The following is a 26038-nucleotide window of genomic DNA, read 5'->3' as shown; positions in this document are numbered from 1 at the left end:
CTCTTTATAGGAGCTACTGCTCAGAGCAACGCTGGTAAAAATGTTATGAAAGGGTTAATAGAGCCATGTTGTGGTGAAGGCGGGGTTTTTAAAGAGACAGAAACCCAATTTCAAAGCGTTAAAAAAGAAGTCAAATTTCTGTATATTCTATTCATTATTATATAGTATTTGTATAATTAAAGGTAACGTAGTTACTTGACTATGTGCCTGGAAAATACATAATACTGCCCCTTTAATATTTTTCAGTACACAAAAAAATTACTGAATAATCCCAAAATATACATGTGATCACATTAATGTTTTTTATTGATAATTATTTATCAGATGCAATACAGGAATCAATGGGGGGCCTTTATGCGTTTCTGCCCTGGGCCGCGTTATTTTCTTATCCGCCCCTGCTGGAGTGCTGCTTCCTCAAACAATGCTGAGTTTTCAACCCACGGGACGTGACGTGAATGCAGCGGGAGCTCGGATCGCCCCGGGCTGGGCTGGGCTGGGCCTGGCTGCTCCACCCAGACACACTCCGAACCCCGCAGAAGGAAGCGGAGTTCGGCTGCGGAGCCGCGGATGTTGACGGGAGGAAATGCTGCGGAGCTCCGACCTAACCCGGGATCCACACCAGCAGCTGGCGGCTTAAAGTGAACCGGTGGCGGGCTTGTTGTTGACCATCCGTCGGAATGTTCCGGAGCTGAGGCGGCTGATGAAGATGGCTTCGGTTCGGATGGCCGCTGAAGTTGGAACGGGACTTTGGAGAAGTCTTCAGCGTTTTCAGGGCGGTTTGGCAGCTTTGCGTCCGGTTTCAGTTCTTCACAAGGTAAAAACAACAAAAAAACCATTGATGTTCCATTCCAGCGCAGGTTTAATGTGTTCTGAAGTAACGTGAAGCGGGTTTGCTGTTCGGATGTTTCCTGGTTTCCTGCTTTAACCTCGGATGTTAGGAGATAAACTATTCTTACTCCTTTAATGTTTTTATTTTATTTGAGATTTTGTCCTGTTACAACAACAAACATCGATGTGTTTCAATTACCTTGGATGTAATCAACACAAACTGGATAAGTCAGAAGTATTAGGACAAACAAAAACTATCTGAAAAGTGTGGTGTGCAGTTTTTCCAACCACAAGAGCATTCTTAGAAAATAGTAGCTGCTTTTAAATTACAAACATGTGCAAAACTTTGTCAATGTTTCACAAATGTCAAAGAAACACAATTTTGCGTTTGTTGTGTTTCATTAAATAAGAAATAAATAAAATCAAAAGTGAATATGTTTGTTCATCAGATAAGAACTAGTTCATGGGATGACTTCCTGTCTTCTTCTTCGTGGTTTCTGTCAGTAGTAACATCCGGTTGTTGATCATGTGACTCCTGTGAAGAAATGAAAAAAGCTGCACTTTGGCAGATCTGTCACTATCTGTTTTCTCCTAAGACTTTCTGATATTGTGCTCAAAGTATTTTGCTGCATTAAACAGTTAAAGTAACGCATCCACACAGCATGATGCTGCCTCCACCATGTTCCACTATCAGAATGGTGTGTTCAGGGTGACGTGGAGAATTGATTTACCTAAACTCAGCCAACTATACGTAAACTAAAAAATTAACTTTTGGTGAACTTGCACTTGCACAAAGAAGGGCTTTATTAGATGTTGACTCTTGAAGAGAAAAAGTTTACGCCTTTTTCACTTTGTTTTTAATTTGACAATATTATATATATTCTTTGTTCCACTTCACATTCACGTTCTACTTTGTGTTGGTTTATTTAATCAAATCTCAATAAGAGACGTTGAAGTTTGTGGTTGCAACGTGACAAAGTGTGGAAAATACAAACGTAGCCCTGTCTTCTTTGCAATAATTAATCAATTAATTAAACGATAAATTGAAACAAGCTCGGGCTGCACAGTGGCGCAGTTGGTAGAACTGTTGCCTTGCAGCAAGAAGGTTCTGGGTTCGATTCCCGGTCTTTCTGCATGGAGTCTCCATGTTCTCCCTGTGCATGGTGGGTTTTCTCCTGGTACTCTGGTTTCCTCCCACAGTCCAGAAACATGACTGTCAGGTTAATTGGCCTCTCTAAATTGCCCCTAGGTGTGAGTGTGTGTGTGCATGGTTGTGTGTCTCTGTGTTGCCCTGCGACAGACTGGCGACCTGTCCAGGTGACCCCGCCTCTCGCCCGGAACATTAGCTGGAGAGGCACCAGCAGCTCCTGACCCCACTGAGGGACAAGGGTGTAAAGAAAATGGATGGATGGTTGAAACGAGCTCAATAATTTCAGCCTGGTGCTTCGGTCTCAGCTGGCTTCTTTTTTTGAAGGACAGTTTTGTTTACAGAGACTTTACAATTAATTTTATTTGTTTTGTTTATTTATTTTGGATATTTAAAATGTCTTCCAGTTCCAGTGTTAAATGTTATTAGAGTTTAAAGTTTATTGATCTTTGAGAATGTGTTTTTGCATTATTATGCCATGAAAATGGTCTCAAATTAACAACGTTATAGTTAATCGCTGTAACTTCTGGGACAATTTATCATGCAGCTAAATGTGTTATACCAACATTTGTCTCTGTACTTCAGGTTTAGGTGTCACTGAACCCAAAAATCTTTATTTTTATCATATTTTCTGTCTGTGTCGCATCATTAAGTAAACAGTATCATTCATCACGTCCATCTCCAGCTCTCAATGAAGCGTAGCGAATGGCTTTCTGCACCAAACCCTTCAGAGCCGGAGAGCAATGCTGCTGCATATATTACCGTCTCAGCACCAAACTGTATGTAGATTTATTTCACCGCTGTTCAGTTTTAATAAGTTTTTCTGGGAACGGCAGCAGTCAGCTGAGCTGCAGGATCCTGAAAGCTGCACCACTGAGATAAATGCAATATAGTTTGTCTGTGGAGGGAATATTTATATCAGGTCTGCAGGACTGACAGTCAGGCTGTCATTATGACTCACCGCCTTGGGCAACAATGACTAAGATGAGTTCTGTACTCAGATTAGTTCTTGCACAAAACTGGAAGTGCTCTCAACCTGTTAGGCTGGATATGAATTTATCTGCTGAAGCATGGAGATTTTCCTGATCACAAACGGACTGAATCATTTTTGTAATGAAAAGGGAAGCTACATTAAAACAGCAGGTTGCTGGAAAAACCGTTTATTAGGCCAGGAGACGTGCTGAGCGATCAGATTTCAGAGTCCACAGAACACAAGACCGAGTTTTATGACATGATTAAAGGCGAGCCTCACGGATCCGACATCAGCCGACCTGGGCGCCGATTACTGAGAGATAGAGGGAAGGTCAGAGGTCACTGGAGACTTTATGAATCCCTGCTTCAAGCTAGAAGAGACTACTAGTTTAAAGCAGAGATGCACCGATCTCTCCTGAAGTTTGGTCCATTCAGATTATTGTTTCTGAAGACGATTAAGCAAAAAGAAGAGACAAAATGTGAAGGCATAATGTAATTCTGCCAATAAATGCACCAAAGTTCACCTTCTGAAACATTTGTCAGATCTTATTAAACTACAAAGAAGTATGAAAAACTAGATTTTTCAGTATTTGACGTGTCAAATTTTAACACCGTCCCAGTTCTGATCTCTGACTAGATTGGTGCATTTCTAGTTTAAAGGTGTGAAAACTTGTGTGACCAGGTCCTGCTGCCTTAGTAATTTGCATAGTTTTCCACAAACAGACTAGTTTGTTTGTTGTTGAATTATACAGGATAAATGTCACATTATATCACAGTTTACATTTTTTCTTCATGCTATAAAAATGTAACTTGAACTTCTGAGTTTGCTTTTTGTCATTTCACACCTTTGCCCTTTTACGCTCCTGAACTCCTGATTTCTTATTTAATAACAAATCAACACGTACAATATAAAAAAATCTTAACATATTTTATCACAATATTGTTAAATTTCTGACATTTGAACATTTTTATTTATCTCCGTATTTCAACAAATTTTTTTGCATAGTATTAAGAAAACATAAAATAACATTTCAGCGTTTCTATTACAAATATGTGCAAAACGTTGTTGATATTCCACTAATGTTGCTAAACTTGCTAATGTTTCACAGTTGCACCGTTTCCATCAAGTAAAAAACGCAAATAAAATCACACATGAACAGGTTCGTTTACGCCAAAAGTCATTTTAAAAAATGCTATGACATCATCCTCCTACCTCTTCCTGTTGTCGTCTTCTTCGTGGTTTTCGCCAGTAGTATGATCAAGAACAGGATGATGTGAAAAAAGTGTTTCCATTGTAGTTTTATGAAATGCACTAATTTTGATACAAATTGTCATGTTTGCATTAAGCAAATTTATTTTTGTAATTCCAATTTGCACAATTTTATGTTGAATCGAAGCGCAGATTTCTGCATCCATGGTGCAAATGTAACGTTGTCGTAGATCCTTCCTCCAGCAGCTGTTGGATAAACTTCACTACTCCCAACAAACTCTAAAATTATTTACATCCCTGCTGATATTTTTGGTCTTTTCACTTCCAGTCTGTTGTTTTTTTATGCACATGTTCACACACAGATCTTCCTTTTAAATTAATTTACTTGCACATTTCTTTTAATCTGAGTATGATATTTTGTAATAGCAGCTGTAAATTTGCCCTTATTATATCATCTCTTGTTCTTATTTTCCAGTTTTAACTTTTTGCAGGGAAGCCTGAATTTCCCCTGTTAAAGGACATTTCTTTTCTATTTAAAAGCAGAAAATGGAAGAGATGGAAAGGAGGGAGACATTTGTGAAGGGACTTTTACTGGCTGCTGACAGGAAATGTCACAGTTGGCGATTTTAAAAAATACGTTTCTGTGCCAGTTGACCTTCAGCCATATGAGACGGTCCGTGTCAGCGGATTTCTGTTCGCTCGCCAGAGAAATGTTCAGCCCTGAATCACTGAGGCTGCTGCTGAGGAGAAAGAAGTTATCTGGTCATGTATTGAAATGATGAAGTTAACTTTTAACTTCCATCTCTGCAGCCAGACGTTGTGCTCCAGGCTTTCTGATGAAGCCCTGATGCTGTTTAACGTTCAGCCATTGTTTATATCTGGATTTACGGCGTCTGGCTTCTTCTGGTGCAGAATTATGATGCGTGTCTGACATAAACGTCGGATAAAATGCAACATGATCATTCAGACTGCAGACACTTTGAAAATGATCAGATATGATTTAGTTAAACATGTAGAAGAGGCACCAAAATGTGTGGGGTGTAAAGATCAGATTTGGATCCAAGTGAACGCAGCTTTACGATGTTTTCACACCTTGTACTCCAGTAGCTCGGTTTGATTTTGGACCAAAGTTTCAGCATTTGTTACATTTTCAGCTGCTGTCATTCTCTTTCGCTTCACTGAGTCAAACCAACCAAACAATTTCAGAAACCTGTTCCCCTCCTCGCCTGTGGGGGCGCTACACCAAGAACCACTGAAAGACACAACACAAAAACCTCTGAAAATACTGAGCACAACTTCCTTCTTCACAAAATGTAAACAAAAATGAAGTAGCATCAGATTTGAGCGGTTGTAGGATTTCTTTTTTGTTTTAGTCAAGACCACAGGCAATTTCTCCAGCTAGCACTAGGCTAGCGCCTTTGTTGTCGTTGTTTTTACCCAGAATTCCTTGCGCTATAATCCACTTCCTGCTTTTGGAGCCGTCTCCAGTCTGCTTGTCGTTCACATATGCATTCAAACCGAACCAGAGTTCATTTCAACTGAATCGATACAGGTTTGTAGGCGGACCAGAGTTCAATTAGCATTCACAACTCCATAAAAAAACCGGATTTTCTAGTCAAGCAGTCTGGAGCCGGATTGAAGCGAACTGGAGTCGGATTGAAGCGAACTGGAGTCGGGTTGAAGCGGACTGGAGCCGGATTGAAGCGGACTGGAGTCGGACTGAAGGGGACTGAAGGGGACTGGAGCCGGACTGGAGCCGGACTGAAGCGAACTGGAGCCGGAATGAAGCGGACGGACTGGAGTCGGACTAAAGCGAACTGGAGTCGGACTGAAGCGGACTGGAGTCGGATTGAAGCGGACTGGAGTCGGGTTGAAGCGGACGGACTGGAGTCGGGTTGAAGCGGACGGACTGGAGTCGGGTTGAAGCGGACGGACTGGAGTCGAATTGAAGCGGACGGACTGGAGTCGAATTGAAGCGGACTGGAGTCGGATTGAAGGGGACTGGAGTCGGATTGAAGCGGACTGGAGTCGGATTGAAGCGGACTGGAGTCGGATTGAAGGGGACTGGAGTCGGATTGAAGGGGACTGGAGCTGGATTGAAGCGGACTGGAGCTGGACTGAAGCGGACTGGAGCTGGACTGAAGCGGACTGGAGCTGGACTGAAGCGGACTGGAGTCGGATTGAAGGGGACTGGAGCCGGATTGAAGCGGACTGGAGCCGGATTGAAGCGGACTNGCGGACTGGAGTCGGATTGAAGGGGACTGGAGCCGGATTGAAGCGGACTGGAGCCGGATTGAAGCGGACTGGAGCTGGACTGAAGCGGACTGGAGCTGGATTGAAGCGGACTGGAGTCGGACTGAAGCGGACTGGACGGGGCTGGTGTGATCGGTGCAGCTTTAGTTCCTGGTTCTCCTGCCTTGCGACCGTGTCGCTCTCCGTCCTGCAGCCACATTCTGCACGCTGCATCCTGCTCTGATCGTTTTTATAACTGAATTGGGTCATTAAACTGGAATGAAAAGGAGAAAAAAATGACCAAAAGCAAATAACTTTCATGATGGGGCGATAATGGCTGTTCTCAATCACATCGCTGACAGGAGCTAAGTTGGTTTCTCCTCCTGGCAGATTTTTGCTTCACTCCAGTCTTCAGTCAGAAATAACTCAACATTTCTCTCTCTGCTTGCAGTCGTGTGAGTTATTTTTCTGTTATTAGCTCCAGTCGAGCCGGTGTGTCCTCGCTGTGACGGTACGACGTTTCCTCTCCTCGCCATTGTTTTTTATTTTTAAGCAGTTATGAGGCACAGCGGTGAAACGTTAAACTGCTGCTGCGCCATAACAATCTCAAAACGGCAATATTATCGTTTATCGCAATAATTTCTGGGACAATTTATCATCCAGCTACATTTGTTTTCCTGTCAGGTCTCTGCCTACAACCCCCAGAATGCTGTGCAGTTCTGGATCGGAGTTCAGTGAAATTATTCAATATTCTATCAGATGTATTGTCTGCATATATTATTGATTTTGTTGAATCAATCGGGAATTATTGACTTTAAACTATTTCTTTCTGAAATAGGAGTAAGTTAGTTTTGTCTTATTTCAAGTGTACTAAGATATTTTCACTAGAAACTATAAAATATTCTTGGTGAGATTTTGTGTTTTTGCAGTGCACTGTGGTAGGAAGTCGTGTCTCGCCTGTGGAGGGAGATTATCTCTGCGCTCCCTCTCTCTCCTCCTTTCCTGGTGGTGTTGCATACAGATGACTGGCTGTTGGGGTAAACATGCCATCAGCGCAGTGAAGCAGCAGCTGGGAGAAATCATTTTATAATGAGGGGCAGATGTTGCTCCGCCATGTTTGTCGAAGTCAGCCACCTGCGTTGGTTTTCCCTGTTCGCATGTTTCTGATGACTGGGCTTGTTCAGGCTCTGCAGTCAGGAAGCCGGAGTGTGTTTGAATTTGGAGTGTCATGCAATGCAGGGGTGTGTCTCTGTAAGAGAGCAGCCTGAGGGAAAACTTTGGTCTGTGTGGGAAAAACACGGAAAATGTCCGGCGCTGTGGCTCCGCCCACCGAGCGGCTCACAGGTGCAGGAATGTAAAACAGCAGCCGAGCAATTAATATTTAAAAATAAAGTTTCAGATTGTAAAGAGCAGCTCACCAAACAGGTTTAACATGACATAACCGGAACGGTTTTTAGTATAGATAGATAGATAGCTTACTAGCTAGATAGCAAGCTAGTTATCTTGCTAGCTTGCAATTAACTACTCAGATAACTAACTAGCTTTCTAGCTAGATAAAATGCTTGTTAGTAGCTAACAAGCATGTAGCTTATCTTGTTTCATAGATAAGCTACATGCTTATCTAGCTAGACAAGCAAATATATAGTCAGATCACGCTAGTTATCTAGATAGCTAGCTAAGTAAATAGAAAGCTGTCTAGCTAGTTATCTAACAATGTGGAGATATTATTTTTTTCCCATTCAAGTGCAGCAGAATCATCTTCTTTCCAAACTTAATGACGAATGTTTCAGATACTTTGGGATTCCTACATAGACCTTTTTTCTTTCATAAATCAGCCCACACACAGAGCAATCTTTACCTGTTCACACTTTTGCCTGAGCAGATTTATTAACCTGAAGAAATGGATTTCCCCAGCTTGTGTTTTCAATCCCACATCTGACCCTCGCTGGCCTCCGTAGTTATTGGCCCAGCAAAGGGGACCAAACAAATCACCAGGGTTTGACACCAATAAGCTTTAGCATTCAGAAACACAATTCCTCTTAAAGGAGCGTCACCGCTAGCATTTTTAAACGACCTGCTCCATAAGGTCTTCTGGTGTTGCTACCAGAAGAACCTGTGATTAGAGCGCAGCGCGTCGGAACCGGCGGTAATGCTAGAAAACCAGAAGCATAGCCATGGAAGTGTGCTGCTATTCATCACCCGGCTCTCAGGATTATCCGTCACAACAGCCACCGTCTGTAGATTTACAATGGGCTGGTAATATGTGCACACAGCGTATGCACAGAGCCTGGAGGCAGGTAGGCTTTGAATTGACTCTGAATTGTGATAAATCACAAACATAAAGTGCTTCACATTGAAGAAGTCAGAAACCTCACAGACCTTTGATGATTAGTTTCAGATCTGGGGTTTTCTTGTTAACAGGAAACCAGGAATCTCAGACAGAAGCATGTTTTCTAGTGTTTCTACAGCCTGTGATTGCATGAAATCTGCATACTGGGGTGGGAGAATAAGGGTTTGTTATTCTGGGAGACAAATTGTAATGTATAATATCTGCATTAATGGACAGCAGCGTCATTTATTTCTACAGCTGTCTCTTTCTCTGTCCTTTCTCACTGACTCAAACAATCCAAAGCCTTTGAGCAACCTGTTCCCCTCCTCACCTGTGGGGGTGCTGTACCTAGAACCACTGAAGGAAATGACACAAAATAAGACACTAAGCGCAACTTCCTTCTTCACCAAATGTAAACAAAGATGGAGTAGCCTCAGATTTTAGCAGTTGTAGATTTCACTTTTATCTTTGGTAACAGACCACAAGCTAGTGCTAGGCTAGCATGTTTGCTTTGGTTGTATTTACCCAGAATGCCCTGGGCTTTTAGCGGCTGGAGGATTTGGCTAAAGTCATTTCTCCTGCTAGCGCTAGGCTAGCATGTTTGCTTTGGTTGTATTTACCCAGAATGCCCTTCCTGCTTTTACAGCGGTCTCCGGTCCGCTTGGTGTTTACATATGCATTCAGACCGAAACCAGAGATCATTTCAACCGGACCCAGATTGTGGTTTGTAGGCGGACCAGTTTGCTTCTTTGGTCCACATTTAGGAAATAGACATGTGAGCTCAACAACAACAATATGTATAATTTTTTATTTGTTATTCAGCCATCAGACTGGAGCAAAGTGCTATTATTGTTTCAGGTAACCCTGATCATTCATGGAACTTCTTTAGAAATGTGGACTCCATTGTGGGCATCTGTGCTGCTGCTGCTACATGGTTAGCATTGAGATGTTATTTCAGGCTAGAATAGCTTCGCTAACAGGCTAACTCCTCTTAGCATAACTTGAACACAACAGTCTTTTCCAGCGTCACACCAGATCGTTTTTTTGAAGCAGAAATTAACGTCCGGTGGGCCAAGAGTAGCAGCTTTGTCATCCATCGCTGTCAGCGGATGTCAACTGTGCATCATATTTACAGTCGTACCAGAAACGCAGAAATAGAAAGGTTCCTGTTCAAGACCTCTGTGTGTAAAAAAAAAGAGAAAAACATTGATTAATTGTGTTTAAAATTTACATAATTAATTAATCCAAATTTTAAAAACTTACATTTTAACTCCTGACTGGCGTTTTCTGGTTTCAGCAAAATATGTTTCTAAACCAAAGCTGCTTTCTCTCAGTCTCTCTCTCTCTCACACACCACACACACACACACACACACACACACACACTCTCCGTCTCCTCACCAGTGGAGTGGAAAGGGCAGCACGCCCCGCCTCTGCTCAGTCCCTTTGCTTCAAGCTTTTTTTCACAGACGGCTCCATTGGTCGTCTCTAATGATGTATCGATTGAGCAGAAAGAGCCAGAATATCAGGTGAAGAACAAGATCCAGAGGAACTATATTATTGTTGAATTCATGCAGTTTTTAAAGTACTTTAAGGCGTAATATCATGACTATTATCAGAAAGTGATGGTAGTTTAACAGTGTTTAAATATTGTGCTGGTTTACTGACATAAATTCCCGCGTTTTGGGTAGATCCAGATGTTTGAGTCGGGTCAAACGGAGAGCAGAAGTGGATGGATCTGAACTGACAGGGCAACGCTGAGTGAATACCAAGCGCAGGATGAAGAGGCTACAATCTCTGTCTGCGTGCTCCTTATCGATGCTCTGATCATTATCAGCGGCGAAGGAAACTCCCGAGGGTCCGCTCTCACTGAGCCACAGTCTGGCATCCATCAGAACCCACAGAGGACCTGAAATTAATTAACAGGAAGCCGATGAGTCAGTCAGACAGTCTGCACCAACACCTGGTCCGATTCCTGCAGCAGGGGAAACCAGAATCCGGAGCTGAATATCGGAGTTTCCAGGAGGGAAACGCTGAGGGAGAACAGGCACAAGCAGCTTGTTGGCGCTGAGCTTCTGTTTGCTCTTCATCAGTTTACCGAAGGAAGGCCGTTTGGTTACACCAAGAACAAACTCCCGCCTTCATTAAAGGGGCAGTGTCATGAAAAATCGACTTCAATGAGCTTCAATGTTGCCTTGTTTGAGAAATCCTTTAATCTCCATGGCAACCATTCAGCCGAGCAAAACGCCTGAGTGGACTTAGCCCCGCCTTCGACTCGCTGCTCCTCCCCACTCAGCTCCTTCAGACTAGCCAGCAGCGATTAGCGAACACCTGGTGGAACTGCACATCTCAGAGTAAAATCGTGTTGGAGGGATAATAGAGGATCCATGTTGGGTTGACTTCCTGAAGGCGGAGCTTCAGTGAGAGCAGGAGTTTTAAAGAGACAGAGACCCAATTTAATTGTGTTAAAATAGGAAGTAAAGTCTCTTTCCAGACATATTTGATACATATAATATTTTTATAACAACTGAAAGTAACATAACTACTTGATTGTGCTAAAATTAAACCATGTGCCTGGAAAACGTACAATACTGTCCCTTTAACTTTCCCGTTTCTTTCTGTTTAGGTTCATCCGCGACGTCCATCACTGAGAAACTGTCCAGCTTTCTTCTCCAGTACTCCCTCTTGTGGTAAAACTCTCTCTCTCTGCATTCACATGATTATTATTACAGTGGCTTGCTAGCTGCATTGATCCAACCACAAACTGCAGAGTGTTTTATTGGGATCTGCGTGAAGCAGCTAAAGACACCGTTATACCAACAGGCTTTAACTAGGCTGCTACCTTTCATCTCAGTTTTTATATTCGTGGATGAAAAGCAGAGAGAAGAGCGAAGCTCAAACATCTCTTCCATCTCATGATGGTCAAGGATCATGCAGTTTCCCCCCACTTTGTGTTAATATTTAACATAAATTAACAGAAATACGCTGAAGGCGAAACAGTTTGTGGATTTCCGTTTCTAGCTCCTGATGTGAATTATTTCCTCTCTCTCTGCTGCAGACGTGTCTCTGAAGCACAAACATGGCCGCCTGGTTCTGGAGGTGCCGCTGCCGTCCAGGGACGAGAAGTGTCTGTTCTTCCTGCGGCCCATGCTGATGACGGTGGGAGACCTGATCGCCGATCTGAAGAGGGAGGACTCCGGAGCCGCGGCCTCCCTTCTCTCTGCAGGTGAGACGAGGTCCGAGCCCGCCCGCCCGGCCGGCGCCGGTCCGGACTGCCACACCGGGTTTAGACCAGCAGCAGGACAGGACCAGTTGGACAGGACCAGTTTTGGATTCAAGGAGAAATTCCTCAGATGTCAGAAGAACAGGAAGTTCTGCATTCTTGATGTTTCGGCTCTTCACGCTACAAAAATACACAAAATCTTACCAAGTATTTTTAGTCCGGTTTCTGGGCTGGGCAATAAATCAATAACATTTATTGACATATTATCAATATCACAATAAATAATTTCACTGAACTGTGATCCAGAATTGCACAGCATTCTGGGAGATGTAGGCAGAGGGAAGCTTTAGCCGCTCAACCTCTCGCCGCTAAGCTATCAATGCACTCGCTCACTCTTTGGTTACCTAGCAACTCACTCAATCTTCGGTTGCCTAGCAACAGCCTGCTGGGTAACTGCCTCACCGGCAGTTTAACGTTTCATTAACGTTTCATTAACGTTTCATTAACATTAAACTGCTTAAAAATACACAACAATGTTGATAAAACAGCAAATATCAGCATGGCTATATTCCAGACATTAAAAACAAAAACTTATCAATAATTATCGATATCGACTGATATGAAGCGTTTATGTTGTGATACGTTCTTCAGCCATAATGTCCAAACCCTGGTAAAAATATTTTAGTTCACTTGAAATAAAACAAACCTAAATTAGAAGCTTGTCTCTATGTCAATAAATCCTTTAATACTGATCAAAACTACAAGTTTATTTAATTTATAGCAAGATATTCAATGAAATAATCTACCAGTGGAGCTAAATCCTGTCAATATCAAGGAATTATAAATGTAAAATAAGCTCATAAATCTTGCTAAAAAGCTACATTTCACAAAACGAACTTACTAGTAACTTTCAGCTCAATCTAGAAGTTTAATTATTTTAGTTTTGATTGAAAGTACCAGATCCATTGGGAGATGAATTCAGTTAAAACCGTCGGCCAGTCACAGATCAAAAAGAATTAGTACTTTTTGATCAATATTAAGGAATTATTTATTTAAAACAAGCTTTCATTTTTCTGTAAAGTTACTTTTAAGTTGGTTATTTAAAGTGCGCAACAACTAGAAACGAGACTAAAACCACTTGATAAGATTGAGTGTTTTTTCAACCTGCTGTTACTGATCGAAGTGACAACATTTTGCTGCTCAGCAGTTTGAAACAAAGTGAGTCTTTTTCAGGCGGTTCATTTCGGAGCGGCAGAAAGAATCGGTGAGCAGTTGTTCAGCGTTTGTTTTAAGAGTTTCAATCCGAGTCGTTGCTCTTCCAGACGGGCAACGTGTTGCCAACACGACGCTGTTGGACGCCCTGCTGGAGACGGACTTCCAGCTCGTCATCAACAATCAGGTTTACAACGTCAGCGCACCTGAGAAAGGTAACGACACTTCCTCTATGGCAGGCAGACTTGACGTATAATTACACTCCAGATATCAAAAGGTTCATTTTGACTCGACGCAGCTACATGTCGACCACCGTGAATGGTAAATTAAGATATTCTAATAACTGAATGGTAAATTAAGATATTCTAATAACTGAATGGTAAATTAAGATATTCTAATAATTGAATGGTAAATTAATAATTGAATGGTAAATTAAGATATTCTAATAATTAAATGGTAAATTAATAATTAAATGGTAAATTAAGATATTCTAATAACTGAATGGTAAATTAATATATTCTAATAACTGAATGGTAAATTAAGATATTCTAATAACTGAATGGTAAATTAAGATATTCTAATAATTAAATGGTAAATTAATAATTAAATGGTAAATTAAGATATTCTAATAACTGAATGGTAAATTAATATATTCTAATAACTGAATGGTAAATTAAGATATTCTAATAACTGAATGGTAAATTAAGATATTCTAATAATTAAATGGTAAATTAAGATATTGAATGGTAAATTAATGGTAAATTAATTGAATTAATTGAATGGTAAATTAATAATTGAATGGTAAATTAAGATATTCTAATAACTGAATAACTTGCATCTTACGGTTCAAAATTCCTTTACAGAAATCTCAAAAAACGCCATAATTACAATTTAAGATGCCTCGAGCACAGTTGTCTCGTCGAGATTACATTTTTATATATCTGAATTAAAACTGAGCTGTCCAAATATTTGCCTGCAGAATTTTGTGTTTCCTGCAGAAAATAACAAAATGTAGAAAAAGCTACAGAAAAAATATGAAGATTGCTTCAGAAATCTGCTAATAATTTCCTATTTATTCACTTCTTTAGTGAATATATAGATATTTGCACTTGAAATGCACTTAAAATTTAAGAACAAAAAGAACGAGTGTGCAACGCTGAAAATGGAATATTTTTTTTTATTTTTTTATTTGAAACAAGACAGAATACTAATTTAGGATTTTATTAATATCTTTCTGAATGTTAATACAATAAATATTAAATGGAAACTAATTCATGTGCAGATCTCTTAAAAGGAATTAACTTCTAGTTAAGTTCAAAACTAGATATTTAGTTTTGATAAGTCGTTATTTGCTTTCAAGATGTCTGCAACTTAATATGCACAAGTCAAACTAGGTCTCCTATCTAAAAATATATTTAATTAGAATTATGACAACAGTAGGAACAAAAATTTGATATTTTAAATTTACTTTAGGACTAGTCATAATTTAATTGTTGATATTTTAAATATCAACAATTCAGACAAAGTAAATTTAAACCTACATGCAGCTTAATGTTAAAGAGACATAATTTATGCAAGTCAGATTGTAATTAGAGATTTATTAATTAACACGTCTAGTCATGAGCCAATGCCGGATATCTGGAATATGAGAGTGGTCAAACTGATTTTATGTTAAAACGGCTTGCCGTACATGTGTGACTCCATGTTGTAAATGGTTCCTTGTGGTTGCAGTGATCACCTCCAGTGAGCATGCCAGGGACATGGAGGACATGAAGCACGTGGTGCATCTCCTGCACGCAGCGCTGCACCTGCCTGAGCACCACCTGCTGCAGGAGCGCCAGCTGCTGGAGAGGATGGACAACATCAAGCAGGAGCTGTCGCCTCTGGAGCAGGTAGCACCTGAGCGCTGGGTCAGACTGGGCTCCAGGTGTCTGCGGAAAGCATCAGCATCCCTCTGAAAACTGTCACTAAAACTAATCTGAGTTTTAGTATCGGCAGACATCGATCCGATGCAGAGAAACATCGCTGACTTGACTTAAAATGTTTCTTATTTTTAAACGCAGACATAAATACACTGAATTACAAATTTATTTAACAACTCTGCACCAATGCAGCAACCTTAAAACACAAATAGCTTCACGAAGTTGGTCAAACGTATAAAAACTATTTTAATTTGTTCAGTCTGAATAATTAGGAGTATAAATGCCTATTTGAAATAAATAATAAAGGAATTAAAACTGACAAAAACAACCGGTTGACCAACATGTAAAAATAAACTTTCTTAATTATTGATTAGTTTTTAAATATCTGAAATTTTGCCGGATTGGTGTCGAAGCCTGTTTTACAGTTTTCTCTCCGCCGTGATGCTTTTTTATTTTTCAGCAGTTATGAGGCGGAAAAACCTGAAACTGCTGCTGCGCCCAGCAGGTTGTTGCTAGGCAACCAAAGTCTGAGAAAATAGGTAATAACTAGTAGCATTTTAATTATGGATCGAGAACATTATCACCGATACCCGATTTAGAATTTTCTTTTCAATATTGGAACTGATGCAGATATAATCGGATCGGTTCATTTCTCATAAAAACAGATGACAACACTCCTAATTTAATTTCTATAACAGCACAGGCGGGGTTTGTGAGCAGACTGGAGGTCATTTATTAAAATTTTCCGTTTCTTGTTGTGCGGTTTCTTCCAGATGAAGGCGGAGCTGAGCCGGACGGCGGAGTTTCACGCCTCCAGGGCTCTCTGGACCGGCATGGCGCTGCTGTCTGTGCAGGGCGGCGCCCTGGGCTGGCTCACCTGGTGGGTGTATTCATGGGACGTCATGGAGCCCGTCACGTACTTCATCACCTACGCCACCAGCATGGCCGCCTTCGCCTACTACATCCTCACCAAGCAGGCAAGACTCACAGATTTGACGCTTCAGCAGTTTGATGTGTGGAAATAAACTGGATTTCTTTCACACTTAGCTAGTAACTAATAAACTAATAATTATTTCTGTTATGTTGCCCAACAATTAGTTTTAGTCCAAGGTGGGAAACTGTAGTGCTTTAGTGTTTTTGCTAACTTACTTACATTTAGCGTACTTTGCTTCCCCTAAATTAATTTGTCCAGATTTGTTATAAACTGCTAATTTATTTGGTTTTGTAAACTATTGTTTGAATAAAATTAGACGTTTGTTTTAAAGTTTGATTGACTGTGAAGGACTCTACCAGCTAGCTAGAAGTAGCTAGCTGGTAGAGTTAGCTACTTGTAGCTAACTCTATATAGCTAGCTGTATGTAGCTAACTATATAGAGTTAGCTACTTGTAGCTAACTCTATATAGAGCTAGCTAGAAGTAGCTAGCTATATAGAGTTAGCTACTTGTAGCTGTATGTAGCTACTTGTAGCTGTATGTAGCTAACTCTACATAGTTGTATATAGCTAGCTACTTGTAGCTAGCTATATACAGCTAGCTACAAGTATTTAGCTGTACACAGTATATAGTCGTGTATATAGTCGTGGTCTTATTTTGAAGGGGGGAATCTGTACCCAGAATGCATCGCTGTAGATCGTAGTTGCACAGTAAACAGGAGCTGCACATGTTTAATCACAAATTTGACCCTGTTGAGGTCAAATTCTTGTTCTCTAGTCTTTGCTATTTTGAGGAGTGGCTAAGAGGAATAAATTCAGTTTTTCCAAACATTTTGTGTTATTTTATGCTACAACAATAAACCATGTCTGCATAAACTTACTAAAAACTGATTTTTCTTAGTGGTCTTATTTAATTTTCAGTCATTATGTTTGTATTTTAGTAAAAGACTCATTTCTGTGGAAGATTTGAGCCGATCTGAACTGAATCCTCTGTTTTTTATCTCTCCATCAGGATTACATTTATCCAGACGCGAAGGACAGACAGTTTCTACGTTACTTTTATAAAGGCGCCAAGAAGAAGCAGTTCAACGTGGAAAAATACAACAAACTGAAGGATGAACTCGAGCAGGTGACTCCGTTAGTTTACTTAGACTTCTTATTTCTGAATTTAAGAACCACAGTTAAATGTTGTGATGTGTTTTCAGGTGGAAGAGGACTTGAGACGTCTGAAATATCCAAACCAGCTTCAGCTGCCGCTGGAACAGATCCAGGCGAAGCCGTGAAAGACTGGAAGGACTGAGGCTCAGACGGAGACAAACGTTTGTTTTATGCTGATAATGCCATATTTTTACCTTAACATATATAAATATGCATTCTTAATGTTGATGCCATATTGTACACCCATCAAATTCACAAACATTGATAATTAAAGTTTGCATTTGAAACATTTTTTGTTGTCTGTCAGGTTGTGTATTTTTATGTTCTTGTTTTTAGTCAGATGAATAAACATGGAGGATATGTCATCATCGCAGTATCTGTGTTTTTAATATTTATGTTGCTAAGGAATGTTTGGAGCAAGGCTGTTACAGTTAACTAAAACTAAACAACAAAATAACAACAAATGGAATTAAGGAAACATTTTTCATTAACTGAAATAAATAAAAACGGTAATAAATGGGGGAAAAACTGTAACTGGAACTATATTGTGCATTTATAAAACTCTGAAATTATAGATATAAATATCTTTCCTTATTAATCCTTTGAAATTATGTGAAATGGATTTTTTGTCCCAACACAAGCAGTTTACGTCAGCTGTCVGCAAATTACGGCGCTCCATACGCCCCCTRGTGGCTAAAATGGATTTTTTTGTCCCAACACAAGCAGTTTACGTCAGCTGTCRGCAAATTACGGCGCTCCATACGCCCCCTAGTGGCTAAAATGGATTTTTTTGTCCCAACACAAGCAGTTTACGTCAGCTGTCKGCAAATTACGGCGCTCCATACGCCCCCTGGTGGCTAAATGGCGGCAGCAAGAGAAAACATCCATCCATCCATCCATCCATTTTCTTGCACCCTTTTTCCCTCAGTGGGGTCGGGAGGGGTGCTGGTGCCCATCTCCAGCCAACGTTTCGGGCGAGAGGCGGGGTACACCCTGGACAGGTCACCAGTCTGTCGCAGGGCAACACAGAGACACACAGGACACACAACCATGCACACACACACTCACACCTAGGGGCAATTTGGAGAGGCCAGTTAACCTGACAGTCATGTCTTTGGACTGTGGGAGGAAACCGGAGTACCTGGAGAAAACCCACGCATGCACAGGGAGAACATGGAGACTCCATGCAGAAAGACCCCAGGCCGGGAATCGAACCCAGAACCTTCTTGCTGCAAGGCAACAGCTCTACCAACTGCGCCACTGTGCAGCCCAAGAGAAAACATCAGTTGGTTAAATAAATATATACATTTTTTGAAAATTTTATCTTCTGTTGAGTATTCTTTACAAAATCAATGTATAAATAATCATAATATTTTGATCTTTTTGAATTCTGCATGTAAAAAATTACCAAAGTGTGAAAAACTAAAACTACAACTAATAAAATCTAAATATTTAGTAGACTAGCAAACAAAATCTAAAAACTAATTAAAAGTAACAAAATTAGACAACAGTCACAAGAAAATAAAGCTGAATTATAATGAAAACCCAGAACTGGTTTGGAGTCAATAATTATTGGTTAATATATTCCTAGTTTAATTGTGTTTTATGCTCACAGATTATTTTTTATTTCTTAAATGTAAAACCAAAACCTCAGTATAACTTGACAAAATGCTCATAATTCCTCTTTTTTAAAATTATTTTTCATTGTAAAGTTCATAAAACTAATTCTTCATTGTAATATTCCAACTTTATTTTGGTAAAATTAACTTTATTCTCAGATTATTACAATTGTATTCTCATTTTATTGACTTTATGCTGGTAATACCACTTTATTATAATTATTATGACTTAATTCTGGTAACATAATGACTTTATTGCTGCATGACTTTTTTCTGACAATATAACTTTATTCTTTAAATTATTATTTTTTTATCTTTGCCACTGCATCATTTTCTAATGTCACTCCTGGGGAGGGTGGAGATTTTGAACCCTGGATGCTTACAGTAGATTTAGGGTCATGAGATGACCTAATTGATGACCTTTGACATTGTGGATCCCAGGACTGACGAGTCGGTAGAACGGGGAAGCGTTGCGTCCCGGCCGGCGCCGCCGCTGGTTTACCAACTTCTGCTGTTCGTTCCAGAGATTCTGCCAACAGCGGATCCGTCTCCAGGTGAAAAGCACCGTCGGGTTGATGGAAACATTTTATACGATATAAACAAAACGTTCAGACATTTCAGGAACAAAACTTCAACAAGACTTTCCTTACACAAAAATCAGTTTTCTATCAGTTTCTGATCAGGTTTTACTAAAACGCAGCCGAACTTTGGTTCAGTACATAAAGGCAAAGTTCACCCTGATTAGAAAGATTCAACAAAAAGTTTTCAGTCGTTTTGTACGTGACTCTGACCCCAGAAACAAACCGGGTCAGGGACGCAGAGGGGAATAAAAGAGCTGGACTCCGGAGCTGAGAGAAACCGGCGCAGCGCTGAAACCGCTGGCTCCTTTCTTACCGTAAGTAACGATATTTAAAAAAAACATAATAAGTGTTCAGTCTGTGAGCTACACGTGGAGGAAATGGATTAATCCAGACCTTACAGAATGATGGACAGAGGAAAATAACTCAAAGCAGAAATTAAGTGAAAACATGTTAAAAAAAGTTGATTGTGAATAATTGCAGCGCTGGAGCTTCCTGTGTGTTTCAGTGAGATGTGGAGCTTCTTGCTGGTTTTTGGGCTCCTCTGCTGGGGATCTCACGGATCAGTGACCTGCAAAAACGACCGCAATGTCGAAGTGGACTGGTGAGAAAATACCCAACATCTCCGTTAATCAAATAGCAACAATTTGTTAGAAGCTGGACTGGAAACGGGCTCAGAATGAATCGCCATGGTAACACCATGAATTCACAATAAAACCAAATATAAGATGGATAAAGTTAACTTCATTGTTCATAAAATAGTTTTTTTTAATTCTTCATCAGGTACATTTTATACAAGATGCCCAGAGTGGGTGGCATTTCCACTGGGACGGAGTATTTCTACATCGACTCGAGTGGCAGGAACGAGGAGTTGAGCAACATCAACAGCCCCAACGGCGTTCTGGGAAATACGCTGAGGCCTCTCTTCAGACCCATTAGAAACATGGTACCGTCTGCTCTTCACATGCATTTTCTACAATCCACATACATGTTCCAGGGCTGAAACGATTAATCGTGATTAACTGATGGTTTAAATAATCATCAGTTAATTTAGTAATCGATTAATCGTTCACTGGAAACTCAAAAAAGGCCAATTACTGGAAAAGCAAAACATTCAGAGCAGAAATTAAGATAAAACTGTACAAAGAATTGTCATGCTTTGCATTTTAAAAATCATCTTTATACTTTTGTTTTACTCAGAACTGTGATACTTATAATACCACACTATAGGGTAATCAAATGATTTTTTCTTATCTAAAAAAGAAATTAACTTGTTTTAATCTTTTAATCTATTTTCAATATATATATTAATATATATATTAATCGTCAGAATAATCGTTACTAAACTAATTGCTAGCTGCAGACCTAACATGCTTTGGAGCTCATAGTAATATTCTGTAGCTCTTTGGTCCCCAACCAATGCTGCAAAGTTTCACTGCGGCCCGGTGGGCGGGGCCTTTATCGATGGAACCGTCAGATCAAGCTTCTGATTTATCGATCGAACCGTCAGATCAAGCTTCTGCTTYATCTMYGAACCGTCAGATCAAGCTTCTGCTTCATGACCGAACCGTCAGATAAAGCTTCTGCTTTATCTATCGAACCGTCAGATCAAGCTTCTGCTTSMTGRYYSRCCTGCCTAGTTCACATGGCACCATTTTTTCCGATTTTCCCTTTTCAGAACGTTCTGAGTACTGAGACAGACATTTGATAATCGTAACCGATCATCAGTACCTGGTGAGCTAAGACTGATTGGGTTAGATTTAAAATTGTTTATCAATATGTTCTACTCGGAACTCAAGCTACATAGCTTTAGCTTCACCTGGTTAGCATACATGAAAGAATGTCACGTTATTGCATCATAATCAATAAAATGTATTTTTCTTATTTAAAAAAGTAATAAAACTGTTTATTTAATCTATTAATGTATTTCTAATATTAAATAAAAGATCGGCAGCATTTTTATTCGATTAATTAATTAATCATCAGAATTGCTGATGATTAATTAATGATTAATTATTTTTTAGAAATGACACGTGACCCGGATGACGCGCAAAATTCAGGTTGCGGGCCAGAAGGGGATTTCCCCGGTTCAAAACAAAGCAAAGTTGATCACAACAGTAGTTAATGCCCTAAATAAGCTGGAACAGCCGAAAATATGCGTATATTTAGGATATGATCCGTATTATCTCGGTAAAAAAAAGGACTTCTTTCATAATCTTGAGGATTTACCCGCATTGAGGCGATCAACATAACTCACTACCTGGAGCTGCAGAGTTCATGTTACACGATGAGTCAGAAGAAAGTTTTCAAAAGCCTGGAGAATCAATCATTTAGTTTCAAGTTGCGTCAAGCATTTAGGATCAAAAGCAGCATGTCGACTCGTTTCTGCCGAGTTAGTAGTGAATTGTGTTATTTTACGTATTTAATCCTCAGTTAGTCATTAACAGTGTCTGAGCAGAAACGTTGCAGCCTGTAAACTCTGAATGATGAAGGTTGTGTTTGCAGGAAACTACCTTTGGGTTCATCAGCTACAGCGATCAGCCGCCAGGATGTGGCGCCGATCCAAATAGGTTTGGCCACAGCAAAGGTAGGGGAAGCATTTAATTGTTTTAATATCGATGGGTGCCAGGGTTATTGCTAATATCTTTCCACACCTTTCAGCTAATACAGAAGTGGCCTTAACCTCCTGACTACCAGTAGTTCATTTTTGTCCTCTGTAGAGGACATTTCTAAACTTGAATATCTCCCACTCAGTAGAATCAACTCCCTGCATTCTACTGAATTAATTCATTTTGGTTTCTACAGAGGACATTTAGGGCTTTTCAATGATACCACATGTGAAGGGGCGGGACTTTTGTACGTACCTTTTTCTAATTGATAAAAATGGCATTTATCAGTAATAACACATTTTATGGGAAGAGACAAACTAAGTGCATAAAACCTTTTATTACCTTACAAAGACTGTGGGATTAAAAAAAAAAAGGTGATTGGACAATATTTTTTTCCTGGTACTCAGGAGTATATTGATGAAGAGCAGTTAATTAATGCATCTGATCAGGATGGAGGCTTCCTTTCCAAGTTTATATCACATTTCAGCAACAATGCAGTTCAAAGTGCTTCACAGTGGGGGCGGGCATTTATCGTCCATCCATCATCCATTTTCTTACACCCTTGTCCCTTAATGGGGTCGGGAGGGTTGCTGGTGCCTCTCTCCAGCTAACGTTCTGGGCAAGAGGCGGGGTCACCCTGGACAGGTCGCCAGTCTGTCGCAGGGCAACACAGAGACACACAGGACACACAACCATGCACACACACACACACACCTAGGGGCATTTTGGAGAGGCCAATTAACCTGACAGTCATGTTTTTGGACTATGGGAGGAAACTGGAGTCCCCGGAGAAAACCCACCATGCACAGGGAGAACATGGAGACTCCATGCAGAAAGACCGGGAATCAAACCCAGAACCTTCTTGCTGCAAGGCAACAGCTCTACCAACTGCTCCACTGTGCAACCGGCATTTATCGTATCGTTTATTATTTATTGTGACAAATTTCTTACCATGACAAGAATTTTGATTTATTTTTTGTCACAATAAATTCCAATTGATGATGTTTAACCATAATCGGCCTTTATTGCCATTGAACAGAAGCACGATGTACAGCCCGTCCAAAGAACAGCAAAACAAACAAACATAAGACATAAGCAGGCGGCGCCTGAGGCTGCAGCCATCATGGGAGGCGCTGCGCTTTCATTGGATGAGAATAACAACCTGAGGGTTATCTATATTGTCAGGATAGTTAATTTTATGATTTTTAATGATGATCAATAAATGTCATTATTTTGGAAGTTTGTTCCAGATCGCAGGAGCGTAGAAGCTGAATGCTGCTTCTCCATGTTTGCTTCTGGTTCTGGGAATGCAGAGCAGACAGAACCAGAATTATTTTAAAGTCTATTTTCTCAGTGGAAGGACTTTAGAACTGGGTGATGTTCTCTATCCTCCTCGTTTTAGTCAGAACGCCAGCAGCAGCGTTCTGGATCAGCAGGAGGAGTGATTTTTTAGGCAGACCTGTGATAAACAGATAAACGCCTGGATGAGTTTCTCTAGATCTCACTGAGACATTAGTCCTTTAATCCTGTAAGTGTCCTTCAGGCCGACTTTGTAATCGTCCTTATGTTGCTGAGAAGGTTCACGTCAGAGTTCATCACTACTCCCAGATTTCAGGTCATTTATACCAACTCCAAAGCCGAATCTTAAGTCTTTCAAGAAATCAAATCCATTTTTGCTTCATCCGTTTTTCTGAAACAGTTTAATTTATTTTTATATTTGAGTACTCCTGACCTTTGACCCATGTGATGTTTGATGAGGATGGGTTTTATTCCCCATTCTGTGTGTTAATGAAAGTTGTGTTTGATTTTCCTGCAGGACTCGTGATGGTGGACAGAACCGGTACGGGAGTCTGGATCTTACACAGCACCCCTCGGTTCCCCTTCAGAAGGGACCAGAACAGCTTCTGGCCAAACAGCGGCAACAGATACGCTCAGACATTCATCTGTGTGACGTTCAACTACAACCAGTTCACCACAATAGGTCTGAGTTCAGACAGCACGCTGTAGGATTTATTACTGATTATTTCTAATGACATGTTGTTTAATGTTTGCAGGAACACATCTGAAGTACATCAATGCGTTTCCATTTGAACATTATATCCCAGATGATTTTCACGAGGAACTAAAAAATGTTGTGAAATGGACAGAAGGCTCTCCGTACAACCCTGATAAGGTTGAGATCTCATTGTTGACATCCAAAGGGAGACAAGGCTTTAAAATCTTTGCTAAACAAGCCGATGCAGCTGAAGCGGGTAAGAATCGTCCTCTTCTCATTGTTCCTTAATATTCTGTTTAAAACTCCAACAGAACCAGAACCTGGAGGATGTTCAGTCTATTTATTGGCTAAATTATCAGAGAACTTTTATCAATTAGATTATGAGAAGATGTCCTGAACGTATCACAGATTTTCATTGGTTCATTTATTCTACTTGTCTAGATTTAGATGAAGTCAGTGTTTCAGCTGTTTTGCAGTTTTCTGGAAGTTTGTTCCAGATTTGAGATGTCCATATCCCACAATGCAATGCAACGTACCTTGCTACAGAAAAGTGTTTTAACGCATAGGATCAAGATCTCTGTGTGGTCGATTTTGTCTGATTTCTCTGTTCACATCTACACAACGAACTCACCAAAGAGGGAAACCGACTTAAATGGACCCTAACAAGCTGCCTCTTCTTCTTCCAGTTGGAGATCTCTACCGAAGTATCGCCAACCACATCAGGAGCAACGTCTCCGCCCAGACATGGGGCTGCCAGCCCCAACGGTCCCCCTCCATCTGTTCCATTGAATTTTCAGTCAACAACGTCGAAGACATAAAAGTGGGTAACCGGCAGACGTGGAAGCCTACAGTGGACCATTCCAAGTGGTGCGTAGCTACAGATCAGAACAAACACTGGACCTGCATCGCCGACATGAACCGGGCCGAATCTCAGTACAAGCGGTTCGGCGGAGCGCTCTGCATCCAACTTGAGAAGGTCCAACGTCACTTTCTGGGATTTGCTATCCATCCTCAGATCTGTCGGAAACGTCGCTACCCAGTTTGTGATCCAGACTCTGATGGAGACAATCTCCAACTTATCGGTTAGATCGGCCGAGTCCACATCGATTGCATCAGATCAATGCCTTGTAGACTTAAACCTTTCAATCAGAAAAACTGGAGATAATTCCAGAATAAATGATTCTCTAAATCAGGGGTCTCAAACTCAGTTTGCCCGCAGGCCGCTGGAGGCAGAGTCTGGGCCGCATAAAGGATTCCACAAAAAACATGAAAAAAATATCCTCAAATGTCATCAACATTTAATTATTTCTACAATACATGAACTGCAGGCTTTGGATTGACAAAGACAAGATGAGGGTGTGACAAAGTTTAGTTTATTCCACTTGGTGTCGCTCTTGTTCTACGTTTCACATTAGTCTTTAGCCAGCTAGCAACGTATGGAGAACGTCTCGACGCGTGACGTCATTACCTACTTGTCCCAACAGCGCGGCGGATGACGAACAGCCCGGTAGCAGTCGCCTTTCTCTGCGTTTGATCGTGGCATTAATGGTAGAAAGTACCGGAATGGCGACTGCAGGGAAGGGCAACTGGTACCGGACTGGTCCATCATCCACCGCACTATTGTTATAAGCGCAGTGTGCATGAAATCAGTGTAGCTTAGCATAGCACCGAATGTCAGCCATGACGAGGAACGGCGGGCGGGACTTCCTTCAGAGGTCCGCTCACCCTGTGGGCCGCACTAATGTTATACTGTCATATCACGGTGGGGGCCAAGAGACATCGTCCTGCGGGCCGCCATTGGCCCTCGGGCCACGAGAATGAGACCTCTGGTCTAAATAAAATGCATGTTTCTTCCTGGCTGTTTGAAAAATTACATTTCAATGAAGGAATCAGAAAAACAGATTTTTAACAAGCTGTCACTCTCTGATGTAAACTTGTGATTAATAAATCACTTAAAGCTTCATGTTTATCTCTGCCTTTATTTTTCTTGATCTTTAACTCCAGGGGCCAAGAAAAGTTAGAAACACTTTTTGTATCATTGCCCATTTTTGCAAAAATAAGAAACAAATTTG

General features: G+C 40.7%; 2 protein-coding genes across 3 annotated transcripts; both read left to right on the top strand.

The window, feature by feature from the left end:
• Nucleotides 1-463: 463 nt before the first annotated feature.
• On the top strand, nucleotides 464-17529 carry LOC103472808 (mitochondrial calcium uniporter dominant negative subunit beta). The gene is made up of 8 exons (XM_008422653.2): nucleotides 464-814; nucleotides 11344-11407; nucleotides 11776-11943; nucleotides 13263-13367; nucleotides 14884-15044; nucleotides 15848-16051; nucleotides 17019-17135; nucleotides 17212-17529. The coding sequence occupies exons 1-8, from the start codon at nucleotides 701-703 to the stop codon at nucleotides 17287-17289; spliced, it is 1011 nt and encodes a 336-aa protein (XP_008420875.1). The 5' UTR covers nucleotides 464-700; the 3' UTR covers nucleotides 17290-17529.
• Nucleotides 17530-19116: 1587 nt separating this feature from the next.
• Nucleotides 19117-25935, top strand: LOC103472818 (deoxyribonuclease-2-beta-like). Of its 2 annotated transcripts, XM_008422662.2 has the most exons (7): nucleotides 19117-19678; nucleotides 19870-19965; nucleotides 20145-20307; nucleotides 21867-21948; nucleotides 23787-23951; nucleotides 24025-24222; nucleotides 24653-25935. In XM_008422662.2, the coding sequence occupies exons 2-7, from the start codon at nucleotides 19874-19876 to the stop codon at nucleotides 25051-25053; spliced, it is 1101 nt and encodes a 366-aa protein (XP_008420884.1). In that variant the 5' UTR covers nucleotides 19117-19678; nucleotides 19870-19873; the 3' UTR covers nucleotides 25054-25935. The 2 variants fall into 2 exon arrangements, with proteins under 2 accessions (XP_008420884.1, XP_008420890.1); XM_008422668.2 differs by lacking the exon at nucleotides 19117-19678 and having other exon boundaries at nucleotides 19964-20053.
• Nucleotides 25936-26038: the final 103 nt, after the last annotated feature.

This window comes from Poecilia reticulata, linkage group LG1 (genome assembly GCF_000633615.1).
Source record: "Poecilia reticulata strain Guanapo linkage group LG1, Guppy_female_1.0+MT, whole genome shotgun sequence".
NCBI classification, from domain to species: Eukaryota; Metazoa; Chordata; class Actinopteri; order Cyprinodontiformes; family Poeciliidae; genus Poecilia; species Poecilia reticulata.
The sequence above is the reverse complement of the archived record's forward strand: the minus strand, read 5'-3'. Positions and strand labels throughout refer to the sequence as shown.